The 17159-nt window shown below is 34.9% G+C and overlaps 1 protein-coding gene across 12 annotated transcripts in view; it reads right to left on the reverse strand.

The window, feature by feature from the left end:
* CNOT2 (CCR4-NOT transcription complex subunit 2) overlaps window positions 1–17159 on the reverse strand; it is a 123411-nt gene that overhangs the window by 50033 nt on the left and 56219 nt on the right. For 2 of the 12 annotated variants that reach the window (XM_082742894.1, XM_082742893.1), the window contains exon 3: window positions 6386–6443. The exons of 9 other annotated variants lie outside the window; for them this stretch is intronic. In XM_082742894.1, the coding sequence (XP_082599020.1) occupies window positions 6386–6406 (21 nt within the window). In that variant the 5' untranslated portion in view covers window positions 6407–6443. Of the gene's footprint in view, window positions 1–493; window positions 595–6385; window positions 6444–17159 lie in introns of all 12 variants that reach the window. One more of the 12 variants, XM_082742895.1, reaches the window with a different exon arrangement.

Genomic DNA, 17159 nt, shown 5'->3' on the forward strand with positions numbered 1-17159 from the left:
GTCTCAAAATGAAGTAGTAGAGAGAGGGGGATTAAAGTGATAGGCAGAATGGAAGCACCAAGTTGGCTGGATTTTCCAGTATACTTCTTCATAATTTAATTTGGACTAGCAATGAATTCCTAAGGTCCAGTACTTCAAGCTCAAATGCAGTAAATAAAAATAATCACCAAAAAGAATGTGCAAAACCCCAAACTTACGATGATCTAAACAAGTAACTTCAAAGATTAGTAAAGAGGCTCCAGGTGGGACGGATGACAATTAAAGAACAAGGAACGAAAAGCAAAGCCTGGAGCTTTATAGAAAGTCAGAGAAACAAAAATAGGACACTTTATAAATGAAAACTTGAAAATATATGTGTATATATGTGTATATACATATACAGAAAAAAACACATATAAAAGGGCAAAAAATAGACTCATATCATATCCAAGGCAAGATGATATTTAATCTTACACATTATTTCCTTCAGCAAGGCCTCTGGAGAGGAACTTACTCTGAAATCATTTATTGTCTATACTGCTGGCAAATGCTGGCCCAGGCATGGAATCCTATTCCCAGGGACAGAAACACATCCATGGCAGAGTGGTCCTTTTCCTGATAGCAAACAAATGTAGGTTGGTTTCAAAATCTATCTCCAGGTGTAACTCAAGGTTCTAGCAGCAAAATTTAAAGTACCTCTAAACATTTCTACCTGAGAAGTATAATTAATAAACTAAATCAGTTAATATTTAAAACTGATTTTCCAAGTTACTTTCTCTTGCTTTGTTCTGTACATCCAAGTTCTATCCTTTCTTCAAAATGGCTTTCACATCTGTTTTTGCCATTCTTCCTACCATCATCTTAGTTTAAGCTCTGAACTAGTTTGTTTTAGTCTCCTGACTGGTCTGCTTTCACATTTCAATGAACATACTAAGGAAATACTATATGAATTATGCCAAAAATTGTGATAATGTGAGGCACGTCAGCTCAGTCAGTTAAGCATCTGCCTTCACCTCAGGTCGTGGTCCCATGGTCCTGGGATGGAGCCCCATGTTGGGGAGGGGAGGTCCTGCTCAGCGGGGAGCCCGCTTCTCCCTCTCCCCCTGCACCCCGCATGCTCTTTCTCTTTCTCAAATAAATAAATAAAATCTTTTTTTTTTAAAATATGGTAGTGAATACAAAAGCTGAATAAGTAACAGTTGCAAGTCTTGAACAACGTCACAGTCTAGCTAAGAAACCTATCTGCAAATAAACAATTACAATATGAAAATCTGCACAGGTACTTTAAGAACACAAATAAGGGAATATCTGTGTCTGAGGAAAACTGACTATAACATGGTATAAAAAAAACTAATGTCTGAACAAAGACTTGATTAAAAAAGATTTAAAAAATTTAAAAGTTGAAGTACATGGGTGGGAGATGGAAGCAAACTTGTGGAATAAGTAACAGCATGCACAAGTTCTGAGAAGTGAGAAAAAGCCCAAGTAACAAGACTAGGAAGTCTAGAAGAATGGTGATAGGTGATAAGGAAAAGGAGGCCTAGACTTCAATGCCAGATTAAGAGGGAAACAGTATAGGCAGGAAAAGCAGGTACAAAAATCTAGGTGATGAACTAAGTCAGACTTCCCTTGACTAACTAGTTATTATGGTGCCATGTTAATAACCACTACACTGACTCACTCTCTTGCTCTCATCTCTTGTTAATTTCTCCTACCTAGAGGATACAGACGAAGATTTCGGAGATCATGACCTTAATGTGACTGTTTGGCAGTAATTATCTCAAAATCCCAAACAAAACTTATGCCTCAGCTTAATCTGAGTTATTCAGTTACTCCTATTCATGTTAATCTCTGCAAAATGCCATCTGTACCTTCTATGATCTTCAACAATTAAACCTTAAACTGACTAGACTGACTTTAAATGTTTATTGACATTATCTATCTTTCCCTAGCACTAGCATCTTCAATATCCTTCAAACAGATCTTTATTTATTAAGCCAATTCTTATTCCCTTCAAATAGACTCTACCACATTAACCAAAGTGAGTTTTTAAAGTAAAAATGTAATTGTTGTAGTGCTACTGATTGAAATGCCTCAACACCTTCCTAAAATAATATTAAGGCTTATGAGGTTCTATGTAAATTATCTGACCTTAACTCTCTCCACAGGTCCCCTGTCACCACTAAACTGCTACCACACCAACACAAGATCTTTCCCACCTCAGGGCTTTTGTATATGCTGCTACCTCTATTTAGAATGTTCTTTCTCCCACTTGAAACTTACACACTAAGTTAGGGCTCCTGATTTACAGTCACTGAAAATGCTTTACCAAAACTACAATCATACAGTAACAAAAAATAACTTTCATTGACCACTTAGTATGTGCCAGGCAATATACCCTAAATTCTTCAAAATGTATTGATTTACATAATCCTCAAGTATTTATTTGTATACTCCTCATTTTCAGATGAGAAATGGGGAAGTTGGATAACACGCCTAAGGTCATATATCTGATGTGCCCAAGGTTCCATTATCTGATAAATGACAGAGATGGGATATGAATCCACGCAATCTGCTACAGCTCCCCCTTTGTAACTACTATAGTATATTCTCACACATTCAACTAATAGTTTAATGTGTATGTTCTCCCTAAACTGTAAGCTTCACGAGGCAAAAAAGGAGTAAGGGTAAAAAAGGGAAGGGTGCTTATTTTGCAGTGAACAACAAATATACAGAATGTTACAATAAAATATGTGTGCAAGTCAAAACAATCTCTTTAGCAGGAAAATGAAAATGAACTGACTAGAAGTACATGAAACAAAAGCCACTCACTACCAAACTGTACCTATTTTAGAGAAAGTTCCATTAATTTTAGGATAAAATTATGCTTAAAAGAATACTATTACAACGATTAAAAAGTAATTAGTTTCCATATTCCAAATCAACTAATATTTTTAAGTACTTTCTAAATACAGTGAACAAAATTTAATCCTTCAAGGAATTAGGATTATAAAATCTCTAAGTTTCCTTATAAACCACTAAAATAGACATTATAGCATTGAATGTGTAGAATACATCTATTAAATGAGTTCAAATAAGAACAAATACCTACTGGCAACAATTTCTTGTGGATTCTCTTCTCTAATGCAGCCAGGGGTTTTACGGTTAACACACTGATACATGTGCCCCACCATAAAATCAACTATTTCACAACTTTAAAGTATGAAGACTTTTTCTAGCAACAGAATTTGCTCCTAACTTGTATAATAAAGGATAAAACGTGCCAAATATGGTCATATGGTCATATGGTGCCCTGGAGGGGAGGTGAACAGACTGTCCTTTCTTACAGTTTCCCTAATGGAGATTTTTACTAACTCACTCTGATAGCTGAATAAAGAATTTGACTTCTTCCTTGCCTTTCCCTCTCAATTCCACATTCACTATCAGCAAACACTTCACATACACACAAGTTCTCTGCTGTCTACAAAGTAAGCAGAAACTAATTAAAAATCACAATTACCATTCATATTTACCAGCTTTATCAAGATGCAATCAACCAACACTGAAACCAATTATGCAAAGCCATAATATCTGAAGATAATCTGGTATTCTTATTACTACCCATTACAGAGAAAAGTGGCAGGTCAAATCTCACTGAGATACTGCTCAAACTTTGTGAAACCAGAACATTCGTTTATCAAATATTATAGATGACAGCCTAGAAGTATTTATAACCCAAGGAATTTTTGTTTTAGAAGTATTTTTCGCTAATGGGATTCTAAGCTACCAACCCCATTTCACAACTACCATAAATAATCCTTATTTTACTTCATTCCTGCAAAACAATAAAAAAAAAAAAAAGAAATAGGCTTAAGTAAAGGAGGAAAGGATACATACACTGGAAAAAAAAATCTAGCTTTTCAAAAAACAAAGAACTCAGTATCTGAATATCTTTAGAAAAACAACAAATGATCTTTCTCTTCTCATCTAAAAAACACATTTCTTATGAAGTCCCACCAGTTCCAGAATACTGTTATTTATAATCTGGCAAATACATAATGAAGTTTATGAATCTGCTTATGGTGGATCTAAGAAAGTGAAGATTTATATAAATTTTAGAGGTAGAATTTCTAAATTCATCAACTTGAACCAAGAGCATATAAATAAATAAAAACAATTCACTTCACTTCACTTCAAACGCAGAATGCCCAATAAACGAATAATGAAAGCATTAATGAATACTGAAGAGGCAGTAAACAGGTAGAAGCACAGAGAACACATGTCTCTGGATTCAGCAAAAAACTAGGGGCTTATATGAACATATCCATAATCATTATTTTTCCAGGTAAATATTCTGGCACAGAGTTCTTTCCAGGGATTACAGAGATATTTCATAAGAGTCTCATTCAACAACAAGAAGACCAAGGTAGCACATATTCAAGAAAAAAATGGAGAGGGCAAGCAAAGAAGAAAAAAATAACACATCACTCTTCTTAATTCAAAAACCATCTACTAAAATCTGTTGTCTGAAGCTGCTTAACTCAGATATTCCCCCAAACCATGCACACCATCTCTTAATAAAATGCACCCCAAAATCAACAAATTCTCTAAAAAGTGTTACTAAGAGTCTATAAATGCCCCATCAGTTTGACTTTGATCTAGGGAGAATATGTTCTGTATGCCTCAACTTGAAGAAACAGATTTTGTGATTTTCCAGAATCTTAACATCACCAGTATCGATATGCCTTATAAATATTCAAAACTAAACCACCAACATGTAAGCTTTAAAAAATACAATATCCTAAAACAAAACTCTAATAACTCAAAATGTGCTACTCCACAGAAGAAAATACACAATTATATACCAACTAAAGAACCAACTATAATTGGTATGCCTTATGGGAACTAAGTTATTAGAGTTGAGAAATCACATAATAGTTCATAAAAATTTAAAAAACAGTACTTCATCCTTAAATATTAGAATATAAATCTATCATGTACAAGTAAAAGGACATACAACAATAGAAGATCTGCATGTTTAGGATACAAAACAAATCCTGTAAGCATAAGGGAAACTCTTAAATGAGAAGGAATATAGTATCTTAAACTAATCTTAAACCTTAAGAGAAAGGATCAGTCTAATAAAAAGGAAGGGAGAAAGGGAAATCCAGAAGAAATTGGATGTAGGGTCTGCTTTGTCAAGGGACTATGTATTTCTACAAGGCTCTTAGTAAATTTAAAACAAAAACAACAAAAGCAATTCTAGAATTTAAGGGAAGAACAAGGTGGGTAAATTGCTGAGGATTCTCTATTTTTACCTAAAGTGCCAAACAGTCAGTGTTCCAATCTCTTTGAGTGTGACACACTTTCTCTGAAGAAATGTTAGCAACCATAGGCTGTATTAAATCTCCTTTCCCCGAATATAATTTTGAATGTCTTGTTATGTGCAAAAGAATGTAGAAATCATTTGAATAAGAATTATACAGGATCAGTCTGGGAGAATGAAAGAAACAATTTTTGAAGACTTTCTGAGAAGCAAGAGCCTAAAAGAACAGTATTAATTAGTAAGCAAAGTAGTACAGACCTAGGGCTACATTGCTACAAAATTATTTCAAATAACCATATATTAAGATGGAAAAATCTGTAATGTTAGATCATGACTTCCAGTACAAACCAGACAAAGAGAAAAATGCCTGGAGTGTTAGAATTTCTCACACACACACACACACACACACACACACACACACTCTGGTGACCTTATTAATCCAACAAATCTTTGCTGAACTTCTGCAGCAGACATAATGCCTTCACTGCTCCTGCATTCATTTTTGTTAATCTCAAACCCCAAGATGGTAGAAATGTTCCAGTCTTCCTGTCTAGACCTCACAGAAAAAGACACTTGAAGTTTCTATTCCTGCAGATTTTAAAAATACAGCCATTTGCCTAAAATCTTGAGAAACAGAAGAACAGCATGTCTAAAGCTAGTGGAAGGAAACTAAAATTTGCCCCATTCTGAGACCAAGTTACATGTAGCAAAATTTTAAGTCCATGAATTTACACCTTCCCCAACATTTTTTCTTAGCTTCTTTTCTGAAAACAAATTTTCTGGTCCTGCCACACACTGTGGAAAAATATGAAGTTGGTTTAAAAAAAAAAAAATCTAATAACCTTCCTTTGTATTATCATATTAATGGCTTATTCAGTTTAAGGGTTTCTGTTTCACATCTAATAAAAAAGTAAAATTATTTCTTAGGACACTAGACTCTTCTATTTAATAATTTATGATAGTTATATGACAAAGACATTGTATTTTTAAGCTAACAAAATGACTCACTGGTAAATGGCCCAACATCCACCCTCAAAATACTGATGACAGTACCATTTCCCCCCCCACCCACATACTTACCTGTGCAACTTCTTTCAACATTTGCTACTCTGGGGATTGGAAAGCTCAGAGCTGGAGGCTGAAGTGAAGAAGGAAAGGTTGGAGGGTGAGCCATGACACCAGCCCCACACTAGGAGCTCCCCTGAGATACTACAGCAGGGTTGACAACATAGCTCTGAAGTTCAAACTCCAGCAAACGATAAGAAAGGAGTCCAACCAGAACATGATAAACGATGGGATTCTTCTGCTCTTTGAAAAATAAGGAAATCATGCTATAAAGATCTGAACATCCAGTTTCAACATTATGACTCCCTGTTCACATCTTCATTATTCCCAACCCCAGAATCATCTCTCAGACTGATTGAAAGCATGAATCAAAAAAAAAGGATGGGGGCAAAGTTTTCTATAAACTTGAACAGTTTTTCAGAAAATGAAAGGATAGGGCTTACCTGGCGATCATGAAACCATCTAAGACAGTATGTTAAAATACTTTGCCTATCCACTCCTTGTATACTTTTTCTTGTTCTCCTAAGCACTTGACATTAAATCTTAGACTCTCATATATATTAACACCATCAACCAGCAGAATGACAGCTAAACTACATGGATGTATTAAAATTCTTAAAAGTGGACCAGTGAACTTTTTGAAAACCAGGGATACCTTCTGCTGTAAGTATATTCCTTGGGAGGAAATGACTGAGATCATTCCATCCTAAAACAGCAGAGTACACATTCTTTTCAAGAGCGCATGGAACATTCTCCAGAATAGATTACATACATTAGGCCACAAAATAAGTCTCAACAAATTCAAAAAAACAGAATTTCTTAAACATGCTCCACTCTGATATAAACAAATTAAGGACCCCCTCAATTAAAATAACTTGAAACAATTAATTAATTCAATAAACATTCAGTAGGCGTCTACTGTGTGTTAGATAATCACTTTTCTACTCTTACATACTTTACCCACTTGATGCTCAGAAATAAAAGAACATTACAGATCAAAGGGAACAGAGGTGAAAACACAAAAGCATTAATTCATTTACCCTTATCTTAAATCTCCTACCATTTCCCTTTCTCTTACTGTCTTCCTGCCACACTGCTTTCCCACTTCTATTCCAGGCCTTTGCACTTCTTTCCTCCAGGAATGCTGTTCCCCTAGATATGTATCTGGGCTTTTTATCCCACCCAACTTCTGTTACGCAGTCATCTCAGTGAGGACTACCTTTCTTTTCTATTGAAAATTATGCTACCATTTTCCCCAACTCCTTAGACACTTTCTATCTCCTTTTTCAATTGTTTCTCCACAATATTATCAACATATAATTTATAGTATATTTTATTTATTCTGTTTAGTTAATTTTATTTATTTCTATGCTCTAACATATCAGCTCCATAAAAACAGAAAATTTTGTCTCTTTGTCTCCTTAGGACCTGGAACACTCACTGCCTTACACAGTAGGCCCATAACATGAATGTGTACTCATTTTACTGCCATTACTTGAGTGTTACTTGACACAAACTGACCAATGAATTGCTTACAGCACAGGGTAAAAATTTTATGACACAACAGTTATTTTTAAAACTAATGGAATTATGTTGAAAGTTAATGTTAAACTTTACATTTCTGAAACATATGAATAAAATTGTTTTATGCCTTTTCTGACAACCACTGACAACAGACAACCACCTCCAAAATACCTAGAAGACTGTCAGAAACCTTCAGTGGTTAGAATGCTATGAGAAGTAGCAGATAAGAACTGGGATATTAAAAAATGTTTTTTCCATTTCCTTAATTTTTTTTTCAAATCAGACTGCCTTTTTAAAAAAAGCATGGTATGGTTTAATACAAAGAGACAAGGCATGTCTCTTTTGTATCACAAAATCCCACTAGCAGAATTATACTACTTAGAGCCACTGGGTTGCACTGTAGTCCATGGGAATACATACTCCTTGGGAGTTAGCCAAACAGTGCACTGCCTGAATAGTCTAATACAGTGAGCCTGCTACAACTAAGCACGAGTAAGTACTGTTCAAAGCACTGTGTACATGCATGTGTACATGTTACACAGGTACATATATACATATGCACATATATATAAAACTTCACTTAATCACAACAAAACCTCTGTAAGATGATTACTTCTACCTCAAATTGAGGCATGGAAGAGTAGAGTCTACAGGTTCCAGATAGATCAAAGATGTTTTCCTATCACAGTTATCATGGAGAATACCCAGCCCTTGTGCCTCCAGTAAGATACCAGAAAAAACCCAAGTGGATAGGCTCTCAATCTTGGTACTTAGCCAAAGTGCAGGTAAAGGGTGAGGCATAGACCTGAAAGTTGAAGGATGAAAACATGTTTTAACTTTAAGTTCAATCCTTCTCTTTCTTTCCTTAACATGCTTACAGAATGCTACCACTGAAAAATATTAAGAACCACCTCTCTGTCCTCTCCTTGAAACTATGTATTTTCTGTGAAAAACTGAAATTGCTCAAGAGAAATGAACTTCACACACTATCAAAAGGAGGTACTTAGCCAACAGAAAGACTAATTTAATTACATGGTAATAAGCTCTAACCCCAAACATTGTCACCATGTTTTAAAAACTTTTTATTTAGAAATTATTTTAGACTTGAGAAATAGTACCAAGTTTCCATATGCTCCACTTTCCCCTAGTGGCAACATCTTATATCACCATAGTACAAGTACCAAAACTAAGAAATTAGCTGTTAACTAAACAACTTTATACAGATCTCATCAGTTTTTCCATGAAGGTCTTTTTTATTTTTTTTATTCCAGGATCCACATTACTTTTAGTTTTATGTTTCCTCGGTCTTCTCCAACCTGGGACTTTACCTGTGTTTCCTTGCCTTTGACAACATGATGTCATTAGTTATACTGATGCAACTATACCATAGTGTCCTGCCATGTGAATGGGTCTTGTGTTTTCTCATGACTAGAGAGAGGTTATGCACTTTGAAAGCCACTTCACTACAGAGGTAATATGTCCTTCTCAAGTGCATTCTGTATGATGGACATATCCAGGAGTACATATCATCATAGTATGTTTTATTACAGGTGATATTAACCTTGATCTTCATTAAGCTGGTACAGCCACCAGTTTTTTCCACTATAAACTCCAATTTTCCCATTAAAACAATTAATGCTTTGAAATATGTTCTTTGTTAACTGAAATGCTTCTATAAGAATTTTATAAAGATCTCACTTTTAAATATGAAGAGTGCCAAAGACTTTAACAAAGACTCCAAAGTAATATAGGTAGAAACTGAAGTATAGTATCTCAAAATTGTTACTCTAACAATCATTCTTTCAGGCTTATTACATTGCCTTTATCCCACTAGAGAAAAAGAGGTTTAAAATTTCATATGTCGGGGCGCCTGGGTGGCTCAGTGGGTTAAGCCGCTGCCTTCGGCTCAGGTCAGGATCTCAGGGTCCTGGGATCGAGTCCCGCATCGGGCTCTCTGCTCAAGCAGGGGGCTTGCTTCCTCCTCTCTCTCTCCCTCTCCCTGCCTGCCTCTCTGCCTACTTGAGATCTCTGTCAAATAAATAAATAAAAATTAAAAAAAAAATTCATATGTCCCAAGCAATCTCTCTTGACATTTCTGGCCCTAAATAAGAAAGATCTTCATTTTCTTTTTATTCTTGAAAAAATATCCCCCCACCTCTTTTTTTAGCATTATGTACTATGCTGTCTAATTTACTGAGCCAGGTTAAACATAAAAGAGATGATCTAGTATTTTATGTTACAGGACACATATTTTACAGGAATACTAGTAAAATTACTACCTCAGCTAAGAAGATAAATGACTACTGTATTTACAGGTCTATTAGATTCTAGAAAACCTTGGGAAAGGAATTCAAGGGAAATCATGTAATTGTTTGCTTTAGGTTAAAGAGAATCACAGCTATGAAGACTACATATATGAATTGTAATATATTCGCTGACCTGTACTCTTTTATGTGTCTTTCCAAATGGCTAAGTGTTAAGAAGTCTAATAATATTTCTGTGTATTACACACCACACAGCATTTTATGCAACAGTAAGTATTCAAGCATTAACTGAATATTGACACAAAAGCTTGTTCTCTTTATCAGAAATGATTTCTCATCTATCTTCTCAAGTAAAATATAATTTTTTAAAAAATGAATTGTGATTTGTACTTCCAATGAAGATGGAGTAGTAGGAGCAACTTTCCCTCCTGCCTCACCTGAAACAACTGTAAGAAAGGACACAATACATGAACCAACAGTTTTCAGACATAGGACATAAGGCAGTTCAAGACAGTAAGCCCTAAGAGAGAGAGAATTGATGCAAGCCCTGCAAGTGCCCTTGCTTACACACTAGGGGAGTTTCTGGGCTGCATTGCAGGGAGAGGAAGCCCTGGTGGAACCCAGAGAAATCTCTGCGAATTGAGAAAGTGCAGATCTAGGTAGGCTAAGGCAGCTAGAGTAAAAAGTCTAGAACACCAGACAGAAGAGCGCTGCAAAGAGAAAGAGTTACTGAGATCTGAACAATGTCCCTCTTGAGTCTTCAGCTAAGTACTGATCCACATAAGCACAAAGCAAATCACCAGGGATGCCTAGGTGGCTCAGTCAGTTAATCATCTGCCTTCCACTCAGGTCATGATCCCAGGGTCCTGGGATGGCGTTTCACATCGGGCTCCTTGCTCAGCAAGGAACTTGCTTCTTCCTCTGCCTGCTGCTCCCCCTGCTTGTGCTCTCTCTCCTTCTCTCTCCCTCTGACAAAATCTTTAAAAAATAAAAACAAAAACAAAAAAACAAAGCAAACTACCAGAGGATGGAAAAAGACAATGGAAATAATCTCCAGGATTCACACAGGGCTGTTTCCACAAGTCAGAGTATTAAAATGTAATTCACTGTGTAGAGTACTCAGAAGAGTACAGTCTCAGTAGTTGGGAAAAATTAGCCTGAGATTAAAGGCTACGGGGGTTCTGTGTAGAAGAAACTTGAGAAGAAAAAAAGAAGGCTCAAAGGGCTCAAATGCTTCTAAATAACTAAATTTTGTTCCCAAGAAAGCTCAAGAATATTAACCAAAAAACAAATACATAGCACTGAAAAGATAAAATTTCCAAGGACTGGCATCCAAACAAGTTACTAGGCATACAAAGATGCAGTAAAATAAAACATATAATGGCAAAGGAAAAAACCTAAAAATCAACATAAACCCGAAAAGACACAGATGGTAGAACTGATAGGCAATAACACTAAAATAGTTATTATAACAATATTTTGTTTGTAAGTTATAATAAAACTGCCATGATAAAGAAAAAATGAGGAAACTTGAAAACAGCTATAAAAACTATTCAAAATAAAACACAGAGGACAGAAAAGAATTTGAAACACCAGTAAGCTGTGGGACAACTTCAAGTAAATCCACAAAGCAGAATAGGGAGAGAATAAATATTTCAAAAAATAATGAATTTAAAAATCCCCAAATTTGATAAAAACTCTGAACACAAACTCAAGGGGCTCACTAAATCAAATACAAGAGTCATGTAGAAAATTATACCAAGATACGTCATTATCAAGATGTGTAAAAATCAGGGGCGCTTCGGTGGCTTAGCAGGTTAAGCGTCTGCCTTCAGCTCAGGTCAAGAGTCAGGGTCTCTGTATCAAGCCCTGCAGTGGGAGCCTCGCCTTTGCCCCTCCCTGCCATTCCTGCTCTTGCTCTCAAATAAACAAATCTTAAAGAAAAAAAAAAAAGTGTGTGTAAAACCGGTTAAGAAAATCTTAATAGTAGCCAGAGAGAAAAAGTTACATTATGTGAAGAGGATTAAAGATAAGAATGACATATTTTAGGTCAGAAATTATCTAAGTTGGAAGATAATAAAGCAAAACCTTTAAAACACTAAAAACAAAAAACCCTATCAATCTTGAATTCCACACCAGGCCAAAAAAAAACTTTCAAAACTGAACATGAAATAAACTTTTTCAGACATACATAAAAGAATTCATAACCATCAGAAATGCAATACAAAAATGTTTTTTAGTTACAAGTGTGCGCTGATGAGTCTTTATCCTGTAGAGCCATATTCTTGAAAATGCTTCATAGGGTAAATATGCGGTTTGCTTTATGCACAGAACTATTTGTTAGATCTATAGAAAAGAATTACTTGACAGATACTATACAAGATCTAACAAGTCATTTTTTTTCATATTAGGAATTGGTCTATCCCAAAGATCTGTACTATTCTAGGGTGTGAAATAGTTTAGGAGTGAATACAATCTGAACATCCAGACACACATATTCAGGGTGTCTGAAATGGACAGAACTCTGACCATAAAAGTGGCCCTAAAACAAACTGCTTGATAAAACTGGATCCCAAAGACTGCAGGTTGGAAATTTCTGAAGTATGTCATCAATATGTCCATATTCAAATAGTAATCAAAGAAGCCCAACTAAAACAACTGTGGACAAATGGGCATGACAATTGTGGGTTAAGCAAAAGTTCTTTTTGAAAGGGTTATATTGAAGATTATTACTCAAACTTTGGAGGAAACAAGGTGACAGGCTGTGCTGTGGAAGGAAACACAACATGTGAAATTCCTTAAATAAAAATTTAATGACTTTAAATAATTCTGCCTAGATTACACATAAGAAAAGACTTAGAAAGCTCCGCAAGTAGAAAAAAATGACACTGAAGAAAGGGAAGGAAAGAAAAGGAAAGTGAAGGAGGCAGAAAGAAAAGGAGGGAAGAAAAAACAGAGGTATAAGAGAAGAAAAGGAAGGGTAGAGAAGGGATAGAAAAAAACTATCTAAGTTCTTCTGTTATGGATGATGATAAAAAGCAGAAATAACATTAGATTCCCCTTCCAAATTACAATGAACAATAAGAATATATACGAGAAGCAGAAAATGCTTCCTTAAAAAGTGAAATTTCAGCTGAGACCTACAAAATGATCAAGATATATGTTTCTGGTACTAGGGTATACTATGAACAAAAACCAAAATGCTCCACTCAAAACCAACTGAAAAATGCTCCCTGAAATCCTTATTCAGCCAATCAACACTTACTGCGCATACCAGGCATTATTCTTAAATGCAGATACACTATGAACAAAATATCACTGAAAACTAACTCAGTGATTACATTTTTATTTTTAAATGAATTGTTGACCCTGGGAGGTTGGAAAGGAGGGAGAGAAGGAAATTCAACACCCCAAAACAAAGCAAAAGCTGGAGTACAGAGAAGCCACAAGTTTAAATCCCCAAAGGAGAATTTGTCCAAGGTAGAAAAGCTGTTAAAAGACGATCTCATAAACCTTTTATTTTTTTTTTGAAGATTTTATTTACTTGACAGACAGAGATCACAAGCAGGTAGAGAGGCAGGCAGAGAGAGAGGAGGAAGCAGGCTCCCCGCTGAGCAGAGAATCCAATGCGGGGCTTGATCCCAGGACCCCAGGATCATGACCTGAGCTGAAGGCAGAGGCTTTAACCCACTGAGCCACATAGGCACCCCTCTCATACAGCTTTTAAAAGCATCTATCATAACTGTCAACCCCTTAGTAAAGAAGGCTCTTGAATGTCATGATTTTGATGTTACACAGAAAGAGCTACAGGAAAGCTCTTCTTAGAATCTATAGCCATAAACCAGTCTGAATTCATAATACCTATTGTGGACTGCAACTTAAGCTAACATTTTATTTTTAAGTGGTCCTAGACTGATAGTTACTTAGGCATCAGCAAAAGCAAATGCAAATCAACACCCTTTGGGAAAAATGTCCTTCCACCTAGTCTTCAAAAATTCCCAAATAGTTCTAAGAAACATAAAATGGTAACTTAACACACACACACAAGGAAGCAAGATACCATAAGGGAAGATCAGAAAAAAACAAAAGACATTAGAATGATCTATAGCAACTTCCAGTTGTTTGATTTACCACATACTAAACATAAGAATGTATAAAATAATTAAAGAAATAGAGCATATGATGGAATATAGATCTAAAGGAAGGAATAAATGATAATATGTGAATAATGGGTAAATACGTGGTTAAAGAAGATAACAGACTCCAAGATTAAAAATACGATCTAACGAAGAGAAATACAGCAAATACACCTGCCAATTAATTGGTCAATATGCATTTTGTTCAAGTTCTTAACAAGGAAGTGGTATACTTAATCACATTCTCTAGCTACAGTGGAATTACATGAGAAATCAGCAACAGAAAGACAACTAGAAAAATCTGCTAGGTTTAAAAGATTATAAACACTTAAGATTAAAGAACATCACAATAAACCCTAAGTAAAATAATTAAAGACTGATGAACAAAAATAAAATGATGAATACGAAACAAAAATTAAAAGAAAATAACTAAAGCTAAAAATTTCTAGTAAAACTGACAAATCTCCAGCAAGACTGACAAATAAGGAGAAAAGGGACACAGACAACAACCATAAAAATGAAAAAAGTGCTACAGAGGAAAAATAAATTCTTTATCCTGATAAAGCATATATATAAAAAAGATACTGCATCAAGTATCATATTTATTGGTGACAACATAAAGCTTTTAGGACAAGTAACAAGAGAAAGATTTCTACTATTAACACTTCTATTTGACAATGTATGAGAAGTATTAGTGAGATCAGAAAAGAAATTCAAGTTGTAAAAATTATAAGAGGTATCAAAACTATAATTTCTAGATATGTTTATTCATATGAAAACACCAAAGTACCTAAAGATAAATTATAAGATTAAAAAAATTTAGCAATATTGACACAATCATCAGTTTAAAATGTTGACTGTATGTCAATATAATAGTAACACCTATAAAATGTAATTTTTAAAATGCCATTTACCAAAAAATCCCCAAACTGTATGCATATATCTGGGTCTTTTATTAAAAATATAACAAAACTTTACTGAGAGAAAATACAGAAGACCTGAATATAAGACTTCAGGAGAGGAAGACCATCATAAACATGTTACAATTCTTTCCCAAATAAAAATGAAGTCAATAAAATTCCCCTTATGAACTCAATACTTTTGATATATATTGTTAATTTGTCATTGAACAAAAGGCCAAGAAAGTCAAGACACTCAGAAAGACTATAACACAACAGTATAGCAATTGAAATTCAGTACTGGTGCAGGTGTAGGCAAACACATCAAAGTAAAAGAACAGAGATTTTAAAAACAGACCCATGAATATAAAGTAACTTGATTTATAATACAGTAGTCCCATTAATTAGTTGAGGAAGGAAGAAAAAAAATCACTACATGATCCTAATATAATCACCTATATGCCAAGGAATGGAAATTGGACTCCTAACACTGTGTATCAATTTCAAATAAATTTAAATAAGAAAAATAAAATAAATCTTTCAATCAAAAGACATAGACTATTTTCATTTACTTGATATCAATAGCTCAGAAATGTTTCACACAACCTCCATAAATTCTTTAAAAAATTAAAACTTTGGCACCAAATGTCAGATCAGTATCAACACTAATGAGAACTCAAAATTAGTAAAAATATTCCTGAAAGACCTTTTGTGAATTTAATTTTCCTGAATTTTGAGAATATAACTTGGTTCAAAAAAACTTTCCTAACTTCATAAAGCTCCCTCCTTCTGTTGTTTTCATGTAACATTTAAAAAACACAGTGACTTGTTTTCTAGGACTTTCTGGCTCTGTTCTCCTCTATCCTTTTTATTTTGAGGTTCTCTTTCCTGTCTCTGTTGCCTCTATTCTGCTCAACTGTGATTCCATTCCCAGAAACTTCTCGGCAGGGTCCTGGGAAAAAACACTAGTAGGCCAGTCTCGAGAGTTCATATTCATAGAGCAATCCTGCTCAAGTCCCTTTGGCCCACAGGTCCTCTATGAAGATCTAATACAGTGGGAAAAATTTCTCCCAGCTTCAAATTGGATAATTACACTTAATCACTTTCAAACTGGTAGTTCACCACCTTTGAAGTACATGAGGTGTCTATTCTCAAGCCAGGCATCCCAATGCTTCTTTCTACTTTCTTACACACTGTAAGTGATATATGTAGGTTTTCTGGTTAGTTTTCATCTGTTTATATTTGGGGATTCATGGAGATACCTCGTGAACAAGTTTTATTAAAAATGTTTTCATGTGTCTGGGTTTTGCTATGTAGTTGTTCTATTTTTATGTGGAAATTCAGAAAGATCTAAAAAACTAAGCTGCCACCATTGATGCAATCATCTCAGAATCTAAGCCTGGCCTAGGAGTGCATTTTAAAAAATAATTTTGCTTACTTCTATATTTTTCTGGTTCACAGAAATATCAGCACTAATGTTTTAACTTTCTATTTAACAATGAACATATTCCATATTTATGACTGAGGCAAACTACTTAAATGAAAACATTCTTCTGAAAGACAAAACAGCATATCATGTGTAAAACCTATGGCCCAAAAGGAATAATACCACAGTGAATACAGGAATGTATTAAAATATCTGGGATTTTAAATCTTGCGGAAACACAGCAGGATCTGTGGGTTACCATGCTAGCTACCACTGTGACTTAGAACTAATTACTGAACAGAGCTGTTAGTTACTTCTTGTGGCCTAGGGGCACTGTGAAAAAGCTACCAATACACTAAGGGTATCATATACCATGTATCTTGGTTAAACTTGCTTTTTGGAAAAAAATTATCTCATTTGATGATTTCAGAAGATGAGGAAAATAAGTATCAGAAAATATAATGCAATCAAAGAAAGACTAACACTGTTGGTGTCCTGTAATAATGAGCCAACTAATGAAGAGTACCTTGGGAATTCATT

Source organism: Mustela nivalis (genome assembly GCF_964662115.1).
Source record: "Mustela nivalis genome assembly, chromosome: 7".
Classification (NCBI taxonomy): Eukaryota; Metazoa; Chordata; class Mammalia; order Carnivora; family Mustelidae; genus Mustela; species Mustela nivalis.